Source organism: Juglans microcarpa x Juglans regia, chromosome 3S, assembly GCF_004785595.1.
Source record: "Juglans microcarpa x Juglans regia isolate MS1-56 chromosome 3S, Jm3101_v1.0, whole genome shotgun sequence".
Classification (NCBI taxonomy): domain Eukaryota; kingdom Viridiplantae; phylum Streptophyta; class Magnoliopsida; order Fagales; family Juglandaceae; genus Juglans; species Juglans microcarpa x Juglans regia.
Window position 1 is genome coordinate 4,180,563 of NC_054599.1, and position 21,427 is coordinate 4,201,989.

General features: G+C 35.2%; 3 protein-coding genes across 3 annotated transcripts; 2 read left to right on the forward strand and 1 right to left on the reverse strand.

Annotated features, from left to right (window-relative positions):
• Positions 1 to 7,003: 7,003 nt before the first annotated feature.
• On the forward strand, positions 7,004 to 11,374 carry LOC121258505 (nitrate reductase [NAD(P)H]-like). The gene is made up of 4 exons (XM_041160034.1): positions 7,004 to 8,075; positions 8,280 to 8,420; positions 8,926 to 9,158; positions 9,806 to 11,374. Exons 1-4 carry the CDS (start codon positions 7,109 to 7,111, stop codon positions 11,135 to 11,137), a joined length of 2,673 nt encoding a protein of 890 aa, XP_041015968.1. The 5' UTR covers positions 7,004 to 7,108; the 3' UTR covers positions 11,138 to 11,374.
• Positions 11,375 to 15,192: 3,818 nt separating this feature from the next.
• LOC121258506 (probable calcium-binding protein CML29) lies at positions 15,193 to 15,847 on the forward strand. Its single transcript, XM_041160035.1, has one exon. The coding sequence runs from the start codon at positions 15,210 to 15,212 to the stop codon at positions 15,747 to 15,749; it is 540 nt and encodes a 179-aa protein (XP_041015969.1). The 5' UTR covers positions 15,193 to 15,209; the 3' UTR covers positions 15,750 to 15,847.
• Positions 15,848 to 17,258: 1,411 nt separating this feature from the next.
• LOC121257884 lies at positions 17,259 to 19,189 on the reverse strand. Its single transcript, XM_041159139.1, has 4 exons — positions 18,462 to 19,189; positions 17,817 to 17,930; positions 17,559 to 17,718; positions 17,259 to 17,432 (listed from the first exon to the last, which is right to left on the reverse strand). Exons 1-4 carry the CDS (start codon positions 19,187 to 19,189, stop codon positions 17,259 to 17,261), a joined length of 1,176 nt encoding a protein of 391 aa, XP_041015073.1.
• Positions 19,190 to 21,427: the final 2,238 nt, after the last annotated feature.

Genomic DNA, 21,427 nt, shown 5'->3' on the forward strand with positions numbered 1-21,427 from the left:
AATTCTACTTGCAGTCTTACGTACCGTATGTAAATTTTGCATATTTTATTTAAAAAATAATAAAAAATCTAGAAAAAATTTATTTTTTTAATATTAGATAATACTTTTTTTTACTAGATACAGTTTTAAAATATGTAACTTTTGTGCCTTATTTTTTTTAAAAAAAAAAATCTAATATTAAAAAATAATAAGGCACTTAGCATGCCTCCAAATTATCATGACACGTTACACGACACATCCAAAAATTGAATTTTTATTGAGTTAATCAGTGAAATTGTGTTGTTTGCAGAGCGGGGATTGTTGTCGTTGTTGGTTTTATTTATTTATTTATTTTTAAGGGCTGCTGAGATCATTGTTGAATACAAAAGAAATTAGTTCTATCGATTTCAGGAAGATTTTATTGGGGATTTTAAATGGAAAAGGTGAACCTATCCGACCAAAAATATCTGTGCAGGTTGCGTGAATCCAGGAGAGCATAAATCCTTCAAAAAAAAAGTACTAAGCATTAATATATATAGAGAGAGAGAGAGGAGATAAACTAGTACTTCACGCATTTTACAATATATTATATAATAATATTATAAAATAAAAATATTTTTATAAAATTATGTGACTTTTATAAATATTTTATAAAAATATTTCTTATTTAAAATATAATTATATAAATTATTGTAAAAAATATTATATATAAATCATTTTCCATATAAAAATGGTAAAAATGATTGCATTGGATTTGAAACCAAGGCTTTGTTTATATATATATAAATATATTAGTGTTTCAACGAATCGGAGTCATGATCTGATACAATGACTGTCATGTGTTTGGTGGGCTTCAGAATTTTTACGATTCATCAAATATCGATGAGAATTTGTAGCTAGTTAGCTAGGTCGACATCATAATATCTAATCTTTTGATCAGTTTCATATCATGGGTAGAATTCATAAACCAGCACAAGAGCTGAGCAAACTTGAGCCACAGGGTCAAAATAAGATCGATGCTGTTTTTGTGGTACACATGCACGAAAACATTATTTAAATTAATTAAACACAAAAAAGTAATAATTAATTATTAATTATTTAGGCGTATACAAAAAAAAAAATTGCACATTTGTTTGATATTAATTAATTAAATTACTTTTTTTGGTAAAACATTTTTATTTTTTTTATTATTTCTGCAATTGTATTTAAGTTTTTCTTAAACTTTAAAATCATATTTCCAAACTTAGGCGTATACAAAAAAATAAAAAATAAAAAATTGCACATTTGTTTGATATTAATTATTAACGTTTATAAATCATCATTTATTCTAAGGTGAAGTTCGCTAGACTGATGATCTGAAAAATGTTTTGATCGAGACTCGTTTTGATTTTGATTTTGGTTTGTAAAGTAGTTAATTCTCCATTTGGATTGAGGGTTGATTTTATCTCATCTTATTTAATTATTATAATTTATAATTTTTTAAATTTTTACATAAAATATAATAAACAATTCAACATTTTTAAATCTCAGAATAATAATAATATTAAAAATTAATATTTTAATAATATTTTATTTAATTTTAACTTTTATCTCAATTCATCTCATTTTAAATATCAACTCATTATCCAAATCACATCAACCTTTTTTAAGTTTTACCTATCAAATTTCTTTTTATAATTATCTTTACATACATATAAAACTTCTTTTCGATCAATTATGGTAAATTTGGATTTCAAAATCATTTTAATTCATTTTAATTTATCATTACAATTTTTTTAAATTTTAATATAAAATATAATAAATAATTTAATTTTTTTAAATTTTAAAACAATAATAATATTAAAAAATAATATTTTAATAATATTTTATTATCTTAACTCAATTTAGTTTAACATCTAAATAGTGCTCCAGAGTCACTTCAACAACACATTGTTGGATCAGATTTTCGAGCCTATTTTTCGATGATCATAGATCACTCATGTGAGGAACAGGTTTTAACTGGGAATTAAATAAAAAAAATCTGTCAAAAACTGCCTTCAATTCAAATCTGTGGACCTTATTGAACTTTGAAAATCGACCATAGTTTTTTTTTTCTCTCTTTCTTTTGTCAAGTAGCAGAGAAAAATCAAAGGTGGCTCCAGGGTTCAACGAAGAGCCAAGTGCAGATATGGCGTCCCTAACCCTAACTAGCCATAACCCTAACCCCAGTTGTTGAGTTTTCTGACCCTTGCTCTCTCTCCTCTAATCCTCTCCTGATTTCCACTTTCTTTTTTATAGCTAATTGGTCTTGTACGTAGCAGCCCCATGCTTTTTTTTGGGTCATTGACCATTGGAGGCTCCCATGCGGCACTTCGCAGGTTTCGCCCGAATTTTGTCTGTGTCCCTCCACCCACCCACCAATTTGCAGTACTCTCAATTTGATTCAACTTGATCTTTTACCCGCTTGCTGTCCTTTTCTGCTTATTTAATTCTACTTTGTCCGGTACTTATAAGTAGTAATTAATTCTCTGATCAGACCATCTCATGCATATATAACTATATATTTTGCATTCAGGGGATGGTGGGAAATCTTTCATATGGATTAATTATCTATATAATAAATAAATAAAAATATCTATTCATTATTTATTTTTTTATCATTTTTTTATCATCTCATAATACGACATTAAATAATAAATTTATAAATAAAATATAATAAATAATCTCTAATCACTTGTCTCTAAAAGAAAAACTAGTCGCGACAAGCCTTATATATAAGTAATAATTATCCAATAGCCCATTAATTATAATTAAAAGCCCCTATTGTGGTAGTGGGAATTAGCCACGCTAGCTTAGCTCTCGTTGCCTAAATTGATTGGAATACTTAGTACTATACATCCATATATATCATCTACTTTTATTTATGACCTTAGGTTTCCATTTGATTGTATTTTGGTCGCATTTTAGTACTGTTTTAAAACCTCAAACCGAATCAAACACCCACCCACCCACACACATATATATTTATATTGTTGCATGCGCCCTAAATATATTATACGTACTAGCTAGGTTAAAATACACATGATATAAAGTGGTGTATAAGCCAAAAGTAAGTCAAGTGAGATATACATCTTATGAAGATCATGTGTATATATATATCTTCATGAGCTACTAATTATTGCCAAGGTTATATATTAAGTCCTTAATTAGGAGAGAACATTATTCGAAAAGGTTTTTGCATGGGGAGTACTAAATATTTTATTTTTTATTATAATTTACATGAGAAATTATATATATTGATGTTCTTCGTATATGCTTTATTTTAAAGTGTCTATCGCCTAATTAAATTAAGTAATTGATGCAAATATAAAATTATTTAAAATATATCACATCAATAAAGTAAAGTGTGATGGACAATAATAAAATGTAAGATGAATAGTATTAATAATTCATAAGATTGAATTGACAAGATCGATGGATTGTTGTTAATTATAAAGCGTTATATGTTTAAAAAACGTAGATTGATCATCTTAATTATATGATGCTATAAGTTTGAGTCTAATATATTATATATTTGAGGCTATATAAGTTTGGATCTAACATATACATATACGAGTTTGAAGATGACCCAGAGATTGCAGTGAAATTTTCGTTATGATTTAGCCTTCTAGATGGCATATGCACATTTTACCCCTACAAAACTTTGATTTAACTTTGCACGTAGAGCGGAGAAACTAGGGGTGGCAATTTATGTTTTCAGGTTGTATTTGTGTCACATGAAGTCATGAGTATTAGATTATATGTGACAACTCAAACTTGACCCGTTTAATTAACGAGCCACATAACACGATTTGCTTAATCCATTTAGTAATTAAGTTTTATTGGGTTAACTTGGGCACAACCCATTTAATTTGCTTCAATTTATTTCATATAAATGTGTTGAATTGACCTACATATTTATTTTTTAACACAATTAATATAATTTCAAATATAATACAATGATAACTATATATATAATTCACAATTGCAACTGGATTCATGATAAAATATTTATTATCAATATTCAAACCAATAATATATAAGAAAGCTAATTATATTTTCATAAAATAAAATTACATGTTAACAAAAAAATAATAGTTTGAGATATAACATAATCAAATACTATTAATATCACATATTCCCAACAACAGAAAATACATATAAAACTAGAACATTTATAAAATTTAAAAATAGAACTTATTCATGTTATATAGGTTAATTGATTGGTGTTTCGTAGGTCGACTTGTTTGTGAACCGTGTCTTATCGGGTTATAACCTTTTTTGACACAAACACATTTATATTAAAGCCAAACCTGCTCATTTTATATCGTGTTCATGTCGGGTTCACAGATTGTGTCATATATTGCCAACCTTAGAAAAATTGCAATTCTTATGTATTAAAAAACACCGCATGATGTTATTCACAAATATTAAGAATTTTGACATTCTGTTTTCTCATATGTTGGTCTTTTTTTCTTTTTTTATAGAAAACCAATCTTCATTCATATAATAAAACAAATTACAAAGAATAATCAAGCCAAAGGAAATTAGCAATTACATCCGGGTAAGAACTCCACCATAAACTAATTTTCGAGACACTCAAACCAAGCTTGGCAAGAGTATGAGCTATACTGTATTGCTCCATCTGCACCCTTCCTTCAGCTTTGAAATTGTGCCCCAAATTCCTCTCCAAACAAAGGAATGATTGCTTTCCAAAATAGTTATTTGAAAAATATTTAGCCTAAACAAATTGTGTAGCAACGAGTCTGTATTTGACATTATTCGCCATCCCTGCTTGGCCAAAAGAGCATCATCAAAGATCCTCAAATCCTTGAATCCCATCCCACCTTTCTTTTTTGTTTCACACATCTTCTTCCAACTCATCCAATAAATTTTCTTCTCTTCATTTAAGATTGTTTCACCACAATCTTAAGAGTACTAGTACTTGTGAAACCTTAATTAATTAAGAAACCTAGCTAAGTTGAGGTGCGTGCTATATAATATTTATTAGCTTTTAAACAAATGCAGAGTTTTTTAGATCTAGTTAATTTGCACGTTCAGATGTTGATGCCAATCAAATGTTCAGAACTTCAAGGTGAACAAAAAACTGTTTAATCTCAGCTAGCTAATTAGTTAGTATTTTAAAGAACCTAGATTGATCCTATATATATATATATATATATATATATATATATATACACCTACGTACATTGAACATGATGATCAATTTCTTATAATTATGAACCTTAATTTGGATACGAGCATGTGATCTCCATAATTAAATTATGTGGGATTTTTTCAGTACACGTTAGAATTGATTATTACATATATTGGAATTAATTAATTGGATTAATTATATCTTTGATCTCCCATAATTAATCAAATTACCACTTGACGCTGGTTTACGATCAACTTAATTACTATAATTGAATTTTTCAATAGGAGTGGCGTGCAATATATTCGTATTCGCAGGTCGTCATTGAAATTTTCAACCGTGAATGCAGAATGATATGTTTTTAGTCTAATGTAACAACGATTTGTGTAGAGGTATATATTACTTGTGATAACTGATAAGAGTTTACGAATGTAAGCAAGAATATGAGAATACATATTATTTATTCGATCCATTGAGATGGTGATGATCAAATATTGGTGAAACGTTGTTATAAAATTCTATGAAAATCTTTCATGTGTGTGTATATATATATATATATGAGAAAAGATATATGTAACCGTGAATTGTGTAACTGCCGCATAATTGCTTTGAAAAAAATGAATAAAATATGGGATCCACATAAAAAAATTAATTTTTAAATAGTAGACTCCACTCTTTTCAAAGCGATTACGTGACATTTACGAATGTGGTTATATATATATAGAATTACACTATATATATTGAGATCGATCGGATCAGTATTTATTCCTGACTCATGCCTTTTCTGCATATCCTCTGGATCAGAGAATCTTATTATATATTGGCCAATGAATATCCAAGTATACGTAATTATAAGATAGAAAAATGTTTTAATTATAAATAGATTATATAGATATATAAACTGACATTGATTGATATGGTATGTTAGATTGTAAAATTATTTTTGGCCAATGAAGAGATCAGGTTTAGAATGACGCATTTCACACCATGGAGTTCACTGTAAACACTAGTATAAGACGATCGTCTATTTTCTTCGTCAATATTATTAGAAGCAGTACCATTTCCAACCCGAAGCTGCCTATGCTTATAATGTATAGATTAATTAGTAGAAAAATTTATTTAATTTAGTAAGAATAAAATAAAATAAAATAAAAATTTTAAAATATGTAAAGTGTGTAGCATAGAATGATGAGTAGCATTCTTCTATATTTAATATCTCTAATTTGTCCTTTTTATAAGTGCGTGGATATAAATATATATATATATATATATATGTGAGCAATACTACATATAAATTTTAAATAAACAAATTTTATACAAATTTTTTATAAAAATATAAATTTTAATTATAAATAATAATTTGTTTAAAAATAAAATTCATTTTTTTACAAAAACAGCTTGTATTTAGTTTGTTTAATATATTCGTAGCCAGTCGTGACTCAAATTCAACGTAGCAATCGAACAGTAATCCCTCTTGTACATAGCCGACTCCCCAGTCCCATTGTCTCTCCATCCTGCCAATAATAACGTACGTAGGCAATTTGGAAAGGGACGAAAAAAATAAAATAATAGTTGACATCAATTAGACCACACATTACATATAATTTTTTTATTTTTTATTTTTTATTTTTTATTTTTTTGTGATATATAAATTATGTGTGGGATAAATTAATTAGTTTTAAAAAAAAAAAAAAGCAAGGCATCCTAATTACCCCGCCCAGCTGGCTATCTCTGAGGCAGCAAATTGCATGCTGTCAATGGGACCTAATCGTCTCTTCTCTGTAGGTGGGCCCTTTTGTTTTAGGTGCCACGCATCCCCCTCACGACCACTATATATATCTCTGCCATTAGCTCCTTCCTCTTACAATGCAAACTCGGAGAGGAAGTAGTTCCTAGAAAGCGTCTCACTTTTGATCTTCATATAAAATATCAACTTTTTCCTTTCTCTTTCTCTTCATGGGAACCTCCGTAGACAACCGCCGGTTTACACCTCTCCAACCCACCGTTAACGACGTTGTTCTTACCTTCAAATCGGGTCTCAACAACTACCGGTCTGTCGACTCGACTGTCGTGACGGCAGAAGACTCTTCGAGCGAGGATGAAGATGCGAACGATTTCAGAGAATTGGTAGAGAAAGGTAACAGCGAATTGGAGCAGTCGACCTTGGACCCACAAGACGCGGCGACGGCCGATAGTTGGGTGGAGCGCAACCCCGCCATGGTCCGGCTCACCGGGAAGCACCCCTTCAACTCGGAACCGCCACTGACCAGGCTTATGCACCACGGGTTCATCACCCCGGTGCCACTCCACTACGTGCGCAACCACGGGACGGTGCCCAAGGCCAGGTGGGACGACTGGACCATCGAGGTCTGCGGATTCGTCAAGCGACCTGGCCGGTTCACCATGGACGAACTCGTCACTGAGTTCAAGAGCCGGAAATTCCCGGTCACGCTGGTCTGCGCTGGAAACAGACGGAAAGAGCAGAACATGGTGAAGAAGACCATCGGTTTCAACTGGGGCGCCGCAGGGATCTCCACTTCGGTGTGGCGAGGTGTACTTTTACGCCATGTGCTCAAGCGGTGTGGGATCTTGAGCCGCAAACGCGGGGCACTCAATGTGTGCTTCGAAGGGGTTGAGGAATTGCCAGGTGGCGGTGGGTCCAACTACGGGACCAGTATCAAGTACGAGATCGCCATGGATCCGTCTCGGGACATCATGTTGGCGTACATGCAAAACGGTGCGCATTTGACGCCGGACCACGGATTCCCAGTGAGGATGATCGTTCCGGGATTCATAGGCGGGCGAATGGTGAAATGGCTGAAGCGGATTATTGTGACGACCCGAGAATCCGATAGTTACTACCATTTCAACGACAACAGAGTACTTCCTTCACACGTTGACGCAGAGCTAGCGAACGCCGAAGGTGCCTTGCCTCTCTTTTTGCGCACGATTCTGACCGAGTTTTTTCAAAGCATGGAATGAAAACAGCCTTTATTTGTATATGCTTATCTTCTTTCCATTTCTCCTAAACGCTTTTCAATTGAAGCGTGTGAGTCAAATTTCGCGTGTGAGTTTTAGGAATTTATCTTGAAATGGCAAGAAGTGAAATGATTTGGGGTTTGTGCAGCTTGGTGGTATAAGCCTGAGTACATTATTAACGAGCTGAACATAAACTCTGTGATGACGACGCCATGCCACGAGGAGATCTTGCCGATAAACTCGTGGACAACGCAGAGGCCATACACTTTGAGGGGCTATGCATATTCCGGTGAGTTCTTGATCCTATAATATCTTAACCAACTCTTTTGTTTACCCTTAAGACTGTAGCTTTGCTCGCGTGCATGGGTCAGGTCTTGTATTATCATTGAGTGGCATATAAAAATAGAATAATGATATTTTATAATATATTTCACAATATATGTTATAAAATAAAAATATTTTTATGAAATAATATTAATTTTATAAATTATTTTACAAATTATTAAAGTACTGTATTTATCATTCTTTATCAAAATATTCTGTGATCTCATCGCTTTTTCTAAGAGAATCTGTTTTGTCTAGAGACTTGGCTTTTGCATCCGTTTCCTCGGAACTTGGAATTATTAATAATTATTGTTTTTTGGAACGTTGTTTTTTTATGTTGGTTAGTATCTAAAACCAGGGGCGGGGTAATAAATTAACCCTGATAAAAAAAGTCTACCTTCTTTGTCTTTGAATAGAGAGAGCTTTGAGCAGGAATATTTAATTATTTCTCTTATTTTATTCGTACCCAGGAGGTGGGAGAAAAGTGACTCGTGTCGAGGTCACTACAGACGGTGGAGAGACATGGTGGGTGTGCGCGTTGGACCACCAGGAGAAGCCGAACAAGTACGGCAAATATTGGTGCTGGTGCTTCTGGTCGTTGGAGGTGGAGGTGCTGGACCTGCTTGGAACCAAGGAGATTGCTGTTCGAGCCTGGGATGAGGCCCTTAACACTCAGCCCGAGAAGCTCATTTGGAATGTCATGGTGCGTCCATACCTTTCTCTCTGACTTACCTTTGCTTTGAGCCGCTCATAAATTCTTGTCACTTCTTAGTGGTCCATTTTTTTTATTTTTGCCTTGATTGGAGATCCAGTGGTTAGTTTGATGTTGTCGGCCGGTCTTCTGATAAATTTTCTACAAATGGTTGCGTGAAAAGTAGTGTGATCGAGTACCGTTGATTCCATCACATTGGATCCGTCCTGCTTGCCGCCTCTACAAGAGTGGAGTTTCTGTGCTTTGTCAAACCAACAAATATATCACTATCACTGCAATATTGGGACCCTACCGAACTATTGAAAGAGAAAAAAAAAAGCTTCACGTATCTAGGGTCTCTTACCCTTCATTCATTCGTTGTTGGTGAATGATTCTAGGCCGACCATATTTTTTATTTTTATATTTCCAGGTGAGAATGCTAGCAACTCAGCTTAAAAGTTGGTGCAATCATAATAACAACGAGACAAGATTATAGATAGTCGAGATATCGGTTGCATTGTAGAGAGGAGAAACTATTGAACTATCATGTCACTAATTTTCCATGCATTTCAACGCCTATCAGCGTAGATGCCGCTTGGTTTTACTAGAGGCCTTCGTTGTATACTGATAATTTATACTCGTATTCCGTTAATGAACAGGGAATGATGAACAACTGCTGGTTCCGGGTAAAAACAAATGTGTGCAAGCCACACAAGGGGGAGATTGGAATCGTGTTTGAGCACCCAACTCTTCCCGGAAACCAGTCCGGTGGATGGATGGCCAAAGAAAAGCACCTCGAGAAATCATCCGAAGCAAACCCATCCCTCAAGAAGAGTGTCTCATCACCCTTCATGAACACTTCCTCAAACTTGTACCCAATGTCTGAGGTAAAAAAGCACAGCTCGGCCGATTCAGCTTGGATCATTGTCCACGGCCACATCTATGATTGTACTCGGTTCCTCAATGATCACCCCGGTGGTACCGACAGCATTCTCATCAATGCCGGTACTGACTGTACCGAAGAGTTTGACGCAATTCATTCAGACAAGGCCAAGAAATTGCTCGAGGAGTATCGAATAGGCGAGCTGATCACGACGGGCTATGCTTACGACTCGAACACCTCTTCGCCCAACAGCTCAGTGCATGGCGCGTCGAACACATCCCACCTTGCTCCCATCAAAGAGACTGCGCCACTAAGAAGTGTGGCGCTCGTCCCGCGTGAGAAAATCCAATGCAAGCTCGTGGATAAAAGATCAATATCCCATGACGTACGGCTCTTCCGGTTTGGATTGCCATCCGATGACCAGGTATTGGGTTTACCGGTAGGGAAGCATATATTTTTGTGCGCAACCATAGACGAGAAGCTGTGCATGCGGGCTTACACTCCAGCGAGCACCGTCGATGTAGTCGGGTACTTTGATCTGGTGGTTAAGATTTACTTCAAAAACGTGCATCCAAAGTTCCCTAATGGAGGGCTCATGTCACAGTACCTAGACGCACTTCCTCTAGGTTCGGTTCTAGATGTGAAGGGTCCATTGGGTCACATAGAATATACTGGCCGCGGCAACTTTTTAGTACATGGAAAACATAAGTCTGCCAAGAAGCTAGCCATGGTAGCGGGTGGGACAGGGATCACACCCATATATCAAGTGGTTCAGGCGATTCTAAAGGACCCACAGGACGAGACAGAAATGTATGTGGTCTACGCGAACCGCACCGAAGATGATATCTTGCTTAGAGAAGAGCTTGATGCTTGGTCTGAGAAATATGACAGATTAAAGGTGTGGTACGTGGTCCAAGAATCTATAAAGGAAGGGTGGCAGTACAGTGTTGGATTTATCACGGAGAGTATTCTGCGTGAGCACATCCCAGAAGGAACAGAGGATACTTTGGCGTTGGCATGTGGGCCCCCGCCGATGATTCAGTTCGCCGTGCAGCCAAACTTGGAGAAGATGAATTATGATATCAAGAATTCGTTGCTGCTCTTTTAAACGATATTGGAGAAAGAAGTTCAGAAGGTCATCATGATGAGGTAAGGCGAGGTTGTATATACTGCATGTAAATCCTGCATTCTTTTTTGGATTAAATTGTCTGTTTTAAGGCAGCTTTTCTATCGTTTATCTTTAACTAAGGAAAGCTTAAGTTCTAACCTTTGTAGAATTTGTGATCCAATGGGGGGTTTCATGTTGAGTACGATATTTTATAAAAGGTAATAATTTCATTGTTTATTGTCAAATATACTTGGGAGTCATGTGATCTCATGTGTCAAGTAGCTAGCTAGCTTGGGAATCTAATCGATCGAATGGTTCCATCTAACGTGATGCTGCTTCTCTCTCATCTAAACCTCATCATGTAGTAGTGGGGCTTCCCATGAATGACTGCCCAAACTCATGTCCCACCTCAGATCTGTGGTGTACGTTGAATATTCAACGAGTAAAGTTAAATGGCTGAAGCTCAGGAAATATCTTGGTTTGGAGTGCATATTCAAGATCAACTTATTTACCGATCCAATAAATTTGTTATTAACGAAACCCAATAAATATTATTAGCGAAATATCAATGATATTCTTTGTTTATCATGCAATATTAATCATGGATACGTATACGGTATATATATAGAGATCATGGCTAATTAACTTAAATATAGCCTGGCCTAATTGGTTTATACGTACAATAATATTGATATTGCATGTCTTATTGAAAAGGATGCTCACATGTGGACCTGATAACGTGAGAGAGAGAGAGAGAGAGAGAGAGAGAGAGCTCATGCATGCATGACCAAGTAAACCAAAAGGTTATTTTGGCAACCGCCGCATCCGAGAGGTATGCGAGCGTCGGCAGCTTTCAGGGTGAGCCAAAGAGCAACCATATATATTTGGCCCTCCTAGCTAGCTTGTTGTTTGGCGCTTGGAAAGGTCATCTTGGGATAAGATAATTCTAGAGTTTCCCCGCGCGCAACAACGTGGCCCCTCCTCCCGGCCTTAACTTTAGCCCGGCCAATATAATATTCTCAATTCATCTGTATTATATATAAAATTAAGTCAAGGATTCTCATGTGTGCAGGTATCAACTTGGGTAATCAGATTCTCCTGTTTCCCACCTAACCATGAAACTTAATTTGATCCCTTTAAAAAACTCCCAGTTTATAGGGCAAAAACGACAAGCTAGCTAGGGTACTGTACTCTTCTCCTATATATTATATACATTCCCCCATCAATATCCAAAGTTATTTGGAATTGTTTTGAACCTTTTATATAGACGTTGTTTATCCCTTTTTCTTAAATGCTGACATACATCATTCACCAAGAACTTGGGGGGCCAAAATCTTCATCTACACATAATTTAAAATTGGACCTAGAGGAATATTCTTCGGTCCCGATCGAGAGATGCAATATATAATCTATTCATAAACCAACATAAAATAAGTCTACGCGATACAGCTGTATATAATATACTATGAACATAAAATAAGTCTACAAGATCATACAGCTGTATATAATAATGTTTTACATCTTTATATACCAATTAGCTTTTCACAACTACAGTACATACATGATTTATGTTAGAAAAATGATAGTGACAAATAAATTTCACAAGTAACGTGACTCATTATTATATGTTATACTTGTCGTATGAAACTATGTTAATTTATAAATTTATTTTAATATAAATTTTTTGTGAGTATATGACATTTCTCATTGTGTTATGCCCCAACCACGATGCAGTCAATATAAACGTTACCCACTTTAAAAATTATGAATAATATCATTAAAAAACAAAAAACAAAACCACATGAGTAGAAGCAATAAAAGTGAGGATCAAATTCAATACTACCTTTTGTTTTAAATCTTATCACCAAGTCACACTTAAAAGCAACTATATAAAATAAATTATTTAAACAGTTTGCGATCGAAAATTATAAAATTTAAAATAAAATTAGATCATTTCTAGAGAGAGAGAGAGAGAGAGAGAGAGAGAGAACAGACCCATGATTGAAAAAGAACTTGGACTCATCTATAAGGCTTATATTCGAAATGAGTTCTGATGGGCCACGACAGCAAGAATTGGGCGCGGGTTGCTGCTCATGAGAATGGCTCACGGGGGACCGGACATACCATTGAAAGAGACCGACACAGTAGGAAAACAGTGGCCGAGCAGGGATAGAACATCAGGAAAAAAGAAAAATCCACCAGTTATGGCAGAGTCGAGTTGGTCCTCAATCAACAACTGCATCTGATTGAAAGCTCTAGAGTTTCTTCAATTAATTATTGTTGACCATAATTTAGGGATGCGTACACGCCATATACTTGCAGACAATATGCCATACCATGCCACTAAGTTGACCCTAAAAAAAAAGATTTGCTGCTCTAATGATATCGTTCAAGTATAATACTTGATAATAAAAAGTGATTTTAAGTGTTGTGATATAATTTTTTTATTTTTTAAATATTTAAATATATTAAAAAAATATGAATGAAAAAATAAAAAATAAAAAAGCTGTAAAAACAACTGGCGATAAGACTGCGGTGCTAAAAAAAATAGACATTTAAACCCATGAACATTTAAGACTAAGATCTATTAATATATTAAATGTCTATTAAGCATGTACAAAACATTTTTTTTTTATATAAATTATTTTAGTCTCAAAAAAATTACACAAAAAGCAAACTTACAAATTAGTGTAGTTTGATATGGTACATTATATTATAAAATTATTTATTTTGTAAAATAGATCTAACAAATCGTATAAAATCATGTCAATTTATAAATTTATTTTTATATAATCTTTATATATATATGTACTACTTCTCTTTTTTTTTTTTTTTTTTATTAATACGTTACTTACATTTTCTTATCTCTTCATTAAAAAAGTACATACTTGTCATATATTCAAATAACACCTCAATTTTTTAATTGAGTTTGAAAAAATTTCTTCCTACCGAATTTGACTAGAAAATTTGTCCCTAGACGTACATGGCGACTATGACAGCTGCATTGGTGAATTTTAAGAGCATTATCATTGATTTTATCAAGGTCAACTTTAAAATTTAGTTAAAAGTATATGTTTCAATAAATTCAAAATCATTCAAAGTATATGTTTCAATTAATTCAAAATCATTCAAAATCATATTTCTTTAAATTTTGAAGATGCTCTAGCATTTAACTAAGCCAATACCAATACTCTAAGTCGGTTTAAGGTATTTAAATTATGCAAGCTTTTCTTTAAAAAAAATTGAGACCCGCTTTAAAAAAAAAAAATCTATTTTGACAAACTCTATAAATATGCCTCTGTAATATATTTCCATCTCCAGGATTCAGACCATACGATCAGATCCTTCAAATAAATTGAAGTTGAACATTTTATTAATTGCTATTTTTACTTATTTGATTGTAAAATATATTCCTCGTTAATTTAAGACTTTAAGAAATTTCCTATCGAAGTAAATTAAAACTAATTCATGATAAATGGAAAATGAAATTAATTATCCTGCTCCTATATTTTTATGATTCACTTTTTTTTTCATTCAGACCACAGGCCAGCAAATGCTCGTGAGCCAAGTTGCTATGATTTGATCTTTCGTCAATCTTGATGGTTTCTAACGCTATGTTCTCGTGCACTCAATTTTTTTTTTTTTTTTTAGATTGGCACTTGGCAATAAGTGATCCAATCAATCTCGGAGGTATACAGACTCTCAATAAGGAGTTTTCTATAAATGCAGTTTGGATAATTTAAGAAAAAAATTTCCCAATTCAATGGTATTAAAAGATTATTTGTACCTCATACATATGAACCTTAGATCCCTAGATCTAAACATATCCAAGCTCAAGGCATTTACAACTTGAGCCAATTATGCATGCAACAAGTAGCTAGATCATCCAAGCCCGGAATTAAAAGGCAGTTAACATCAACTGTTGCAATCAGAATAATATTATTCCCTACAAATTGATGATAACAACGAATAACTTATGAGCATAAGAACCTTTACTTTTTTGAACTTTATGTCGACCAAAGGAGAATAATAGTATCCATGCACCTTTAGCACGCCCTATTTATAGCAAGATATGAGCTTGAATATAAAGACACAAGCTCTAGCTGCACCATCTCTAAAGCTCTTCCAATCCATGGCTCAATCTCGCCCTGCGCGTGTTGAAACAGAGACACTCAGCCATGTCTTAAGTCTTGCGGAGGCATTCAGAGCTTTCGACACGGACAATGATGGGTCAATAACGGCTCCTGAGCTCGGTGGCATCATGGGATCACTTGGGTACAATCCGAGTGAACAAGAGATAAGCGAAATGATGCTGGAGGGAGACACTAACAAGGATGGGTTGCTAAGCATAGAGGAGTTCTTGGAGCTTAACACGAAGAATTTGGAACTTGACTCTTGGGGAAATCTCCTTCTAAGGTCTTTCCAAGCTTTCGATGATGATCGGAATGAGGTTTTGACAGGAGAGGAGCTATTCGGGGTGATGTCAAATCTGCAGCTCGAAGGGACGTTGTCTCTGCAGGATTGCCAAGCTATTGTTGCTTCCATGGATGTAGACGGAGATGGAGCTGTTAGCTTCGAGGATTTCAAACTTATAGTCAATTCCCTCCTCTAGATTCTCATGTTCTTTATGCTTAAGATAAAACGAGTGTTAACTCACAAGGGTTAATGGCGCCTGAGTCATGAACAAAATAATAAATGGGGATTTTATGTCATCCATCAAGTTGCCGAGGTTCACACTTCACACACCAATCAACTCAATTAGCTCGTGTTCTTGTGCGTACCATATCGACATTAACATCCCCTAATCACCATCAAATACCTAGCATGCATCTAGCTTGCAGCAAGAAGGATTTTGTTTTTCACTTTTTCCGTAAGCAATATATGCATGAAGCTTTTGCTGAACCTGCTTTGTTCTTATACACAAAGCAAAGTTTAACATGCTTTGTTCTTATACATACACAACTTTAACCCAACTAGTATTAAAGAGTAATTTCAATTTAATTCAAACACAGGATCAAAGTTTAAACCCATAATCTGACAGTCAGCAGTATAAATAGTAAAAAATACTACAAACATAAAGAAATTATACAAAATAAACTCATAAACTAATGTAATTTCATGAAATTAGTTAAATTTACTTTATAATAAAAATAACTTTACAATCTAACAAACTATATCAAACCATACCAATTTATAGGTTTATTTTTGATTAATCACTTTGCAGCTAAATTATTTTCCAAATAGTAAATAGCAATTTCCTTCAAAGACATGGAGCAGCTCATGGAGATTGCAATGACACTTTTATTGAGTTCTTTTCTTTTTCTGTCTCTCATCAATAATAAAAAATAATACTACATATAATCACAGAATACATAACATCGTCCAATCACTTTAAAAAAAGTGAATATATACAAAATCCATATGAAAAAAAATCAATTTTTTAATAATCGACCTCTCTTTCTCAAAACAACTGTAGAATATTTGCACACTCTGCGACTGCATGTAACATTACTCAATAACAAATATGTATATAGGAAGAGTAATGCAGCTTCAAATATCCAAGATTCCAGGGACACTACTTTTGAAAATAGCGCATGCTATAAACCTTGTCTAAGAAATATAGTTGCTGTAGATAACAACTAGAATCGATCGACCAGTAATTTAGAAGTCGATACATAAATCTGGAAACAAAGCTCAACATCATACATATGACTTTAAATATACAACGTCGGTCCCCACATATAGAGAGATCATCCTTAAAACAAACATACATAATCAATTTACATCCACATCGTCGACAATTGACCTAAACCCGTGTTTCCAATTCACCCCAGAAGATTCGGCCATTACCAAACCCCACTCCTCCCAGGGGGAGAATGAAAACACAGAAGCTGAAGCTGATCATCTCCCCATGAAAAAGACGGTCGAAAAATATAACATACACCAAAGTCCTGATCAACTATATCTATATAATATATATAGATAGCCTTAAACCGAAAAAACGACACAGATCAGTCCCCATGCAGTTAACCAAGCCTAGCATTCGGTACCGATTGCTAGAGAACTTATGCATGAACAGAGAGTAGACTAAACGACGGAGCTAAGTGGACGTTCCACTGTTTCAGGAACACTTCCTGAGGCGTCTCGGGGGTACGCGTGCTACCAGCACGCCAACGGTAGTAGCCACGCTGTCGTTCGAACCGTCCCTCGGAGGGTCTAAAACCACAGGCAGGAACGAATGACGGTCACACCAGAAAAGTCGGTTCTTGAAACTGTTTATTAGGGCTTCTTTCCCCTGCATAAACATATATACAAATAACACATGATCATGAATTACTTAATACCTGCATCCACCACAAGGTAAGCGCTTATATCAAAGTTTGTGTTGTGGATGACAGATGAGAATGCATGGATAACAAACCTGAAGCTCAGCAAGAGTAACTTCACAAGTTTTGCTGTTCTCCGGTACCATCCATACATGTTTGTGGAAGGAGTTGAAGAATTTGAACGCAGCAACAGCGTTTGTGAAATTCACAAAAGCGTACCCCAAATTCGAAATCTTACGCTGATACCAAGATTTCCTACAAAACACATTCAACAAAATTGAAACAAAGAAAGAAGATAAAGAGGTAACTGTATGGACAAAATGGAACTAATCGCTCAAGGCGTAGCAACATACATGAAATCCATCGGCAAGTAGACAAAATCGTACGCGGACTTGCACGTACGCGACTCTGATTTAATGTTCTCATCCTCACAATGCTTGTCTAGTATAGCAATCAGGTCATCCCTTCTGCGCATTGATACAAGACATGAGGATGTTTACAAAACTTATAACAGAATAGCATATGATATCCAGGAACAAAAGCAGCTACAAGGCTGCTCATGAATCATGACCATGTACGTGCGCGCGCACACAGACAAAAGGAACAAAAGCTGGAAACCCTTATATCTCTGAATAAATGTTCATAAACACCTCCACCCCCCCACCCCCAAAAAAAATAATTACAGATGGTGAATGGGGTGGACATACGTAGACGAATGAAATAAGAACAGATGAACTACCGAAAAACCCACCAAACAATGACTTCCCCCCATTTCACTACTTCAAATCCACTCGTTTCACTTTTTACTTAGGGAAGACTAGTTTACACATAATCATAAATAAGAGCGACGCAAATTAAACTGAGCTTATAATAGGATGAACCCACAATTACAGGCTCTAAATTAATTAGTTAAAATCAGCAAACTAGCCAAAGTAACAAATGCGTATATATGGTCCCGCATGCGAGAGAGAGATCAGAGAAAGGGATAAAGAGCCCACTTAAACTGGTTGGGGATGTTCTTGATCATGACAGTGGTTCTGTCAGTGCTTACGACTTCTTCCACCATGCCAGGGAAGGGAATAATGCGACCAAGACCACCGCTCTTCTTATACGAAGCACCCCTCTTAAATTGGTCGTCCATGTCCTTGCTTGCCGATCTCGACACACCAACACCGCGAACACTGTTACCATCGGACGCGCACATGTCGGAGTTTTTTAGCCCCTTCTTGGGCATCCATAATTTCCCTCTGAGACTCACAGTGGGCTTTCCACGTGAAAATCTCGGTCTAAGCAGCCGCCCCCTTGGTCTTTTATCCATCTTCGCCCCACAACCAAAAGCTGTTTCATGCAACACGAGACCCCTCAACTTCTCCGCCACCGTTTCAACCTCACAATCGTTCCCGAAACAGCCAACAGAATCTGAAACCTCATAAACAGGCTGAGGCTGTGAGCAAGTATCGTAGAGTACTGATCCGTACGATCCATAAGGGCCGGCTAATTCTAAAGGATACCCATAAGTGGAAAGGTCGTAGAATCTGGAAACTACCGGTTGCCACGACTGAAACGGAGATGGCAGGAGCGGAAGCGGTGGAGGGTGGGAGAAGCTGCCTATGATTGTGGGGAATATTACCTTCTGTTCAGGCCAGAAGGACTGGGCGTTCGGGTTCAAGAGACTGAACCGTTGGTTCATGCCGCTATGGCTCCTAGTAGACAAAGGGGAGGCCATGTATATGTGGTGGATTCTCGAACAGAGATATATATATCTATTAAGCTTCGAGCGATTGGAAGGTGGCTTTACCGTCTCCAACTTATATCATGAGGCAGAAAACGCCAAGTGAATACGATCGATAAGGACGTGAAGCTACACAGCAGAAGGCGTTTCGCATGTGAATCGGACGGCGAGGGATCGCGATTGGGGAGGGGGGGGTTCTGAGGAGGGACAACCAGGTCTGGTAAGAAAGGTAAGGCCTGTGCAGACTTGTCTTTCACATTTCCGGGGCAAAAAAATATCTGCTATGTTGAACGTTGGAAAAAGAGATGCTCATTATAGCCAAGAGAAAAAACTGAGATACTCATAAATGCTGCCCGATAAATTCAAGTATGCTTTGGCGGCGCAACATCTTTCAGACAGAAAAAACTTTCATGGATTCAGTCCCATGTGCAATTCATCCGCTCCAAGACTCCAAAACGCGCCCGAAAAATAAAAACATTACAGCACTAGGGTTTAGATATAAAGATATGCTACTTCTAGGGTTTAGATCGTCGCGCTTTCTAGGGAAAAAATAATTTCTTATTATAAATAGCTATTACAATGGCGATATGATCGAAAGTGCAATCATCATTATATGATCTGATGGGTGAAAGAGAGAATGGATCTGATTTTTATTTTCCTTTTTACTGGGGTTGCTTTTTCTTCCTGGTTTCGGCCGATATCGTGCTAAACGCGAGGAGCAGGCACAAGGCAAAATTCTGAATCATGTTTTGAATACTTTACCGTAACTGTTTCGGTGGAGTTACTGAAATAAGATATTTCGATATCTATTTAGAAATAATTTATATATAAATAAATTATATATAAATTATATATAAATTAGTCTAAATTAGAGATTAAAAAATAAACGTACAGTTTAAAAAAATGACAAAAAAAAATAAAGATAAAAATATCGGCTGATATGAGTCAAAATATAAACCGGTATTGATTGAAATTATGATCAATACAAAATATTTCAACCAATCCAATCAGTACGATACGAAAATCAAAACCTTGTTTTGATTACAAAAATAAAAATAAAGATTTCTACACACCGCTTTCTAACATACAAAACTATTTTTATTTTTTATTTTTTTAATAAATATATTATAAGATTACTAAATAAAAAATTTTAACAAAAAATATAAAAAAAAGTGATGCAATGCAAAAAAATAAAAATAAAAATTACATTTCAGCTTTACAATCAAGTCTATGGTATTAAACTATATCAATATAGAAATTTACTTTTATAAGATTTTTCTCAACTATAACATTTCTCAAAAAAAAAAAAAAAAGAGAGAGGCTAAGATGCTTTTAGATTTCCTTCATGATTTTTTATGAAAGCTTATAAATTCATAACAATTGAAATAAGGTTTTTAAACAATTAAATTGGGGATAGTATTAGAGACAATGTGTGCTTGAATTGTTTGATAAAATGTTTCAGTCATCGTGAGTGATACCGAGAGTCTACAATTGCTATTTATAAAATGTAAATGTATTACATCAATACAATAGGTATTGTACCAATGGAGATTAGTTATACAAGGAAGTTGACAAAAATACAAAGCCGACAAAAAATGAGATTTAGCCGGTTCATGAGTGATTGGGTTGATCTGCTCCAGATATCGATGTGGTAGCAATTGCCTTGATAAAGGGGTCTTCATTTGGTAAGTTGTCATTTTCTCTCTGCAGACTGTGCTAAAGTACGAGGTCAAGTTTAGTATAAAAATGATAGAGAGTTGGGCACCCAAGCGGTTTAGTAAAAAGATCAGCAAGTTGCAAAGATGTCGGGACATGTCGGGTATGAAGAAGATCAAGAGCAACACGTTCACTTACATAGTGGTAGTCGATCTCAACGTGTTCATCTCTATTATGGAAGACTTTGTTAACAGTCATGTAAAGTGCATTGAAATTATCACAAAACAATAACAGTGATGTGTGGAGCATGATGCCGAGGTCCTAAAGAGGAAAAGAGATCCAAGTGAGCTCAGTAGTAGTGTGGGTCATAACTCTATATTCAACTTCAGTGCTCAAGTAAGATACACTATGTTGTTTTTTGGCAGACCAAGTAATACAATTACTACCGAGAAAGACAATATGGTCGGTCATGGAGCGTCGGGCGAGGGAGCGTCCGGCCCAATCTGCATTAGAGAAAGCATAAAGATCAAGTGTAGAATTAGAGCTAAAATAAAGTCCAAAATCAACTGTGCCTTT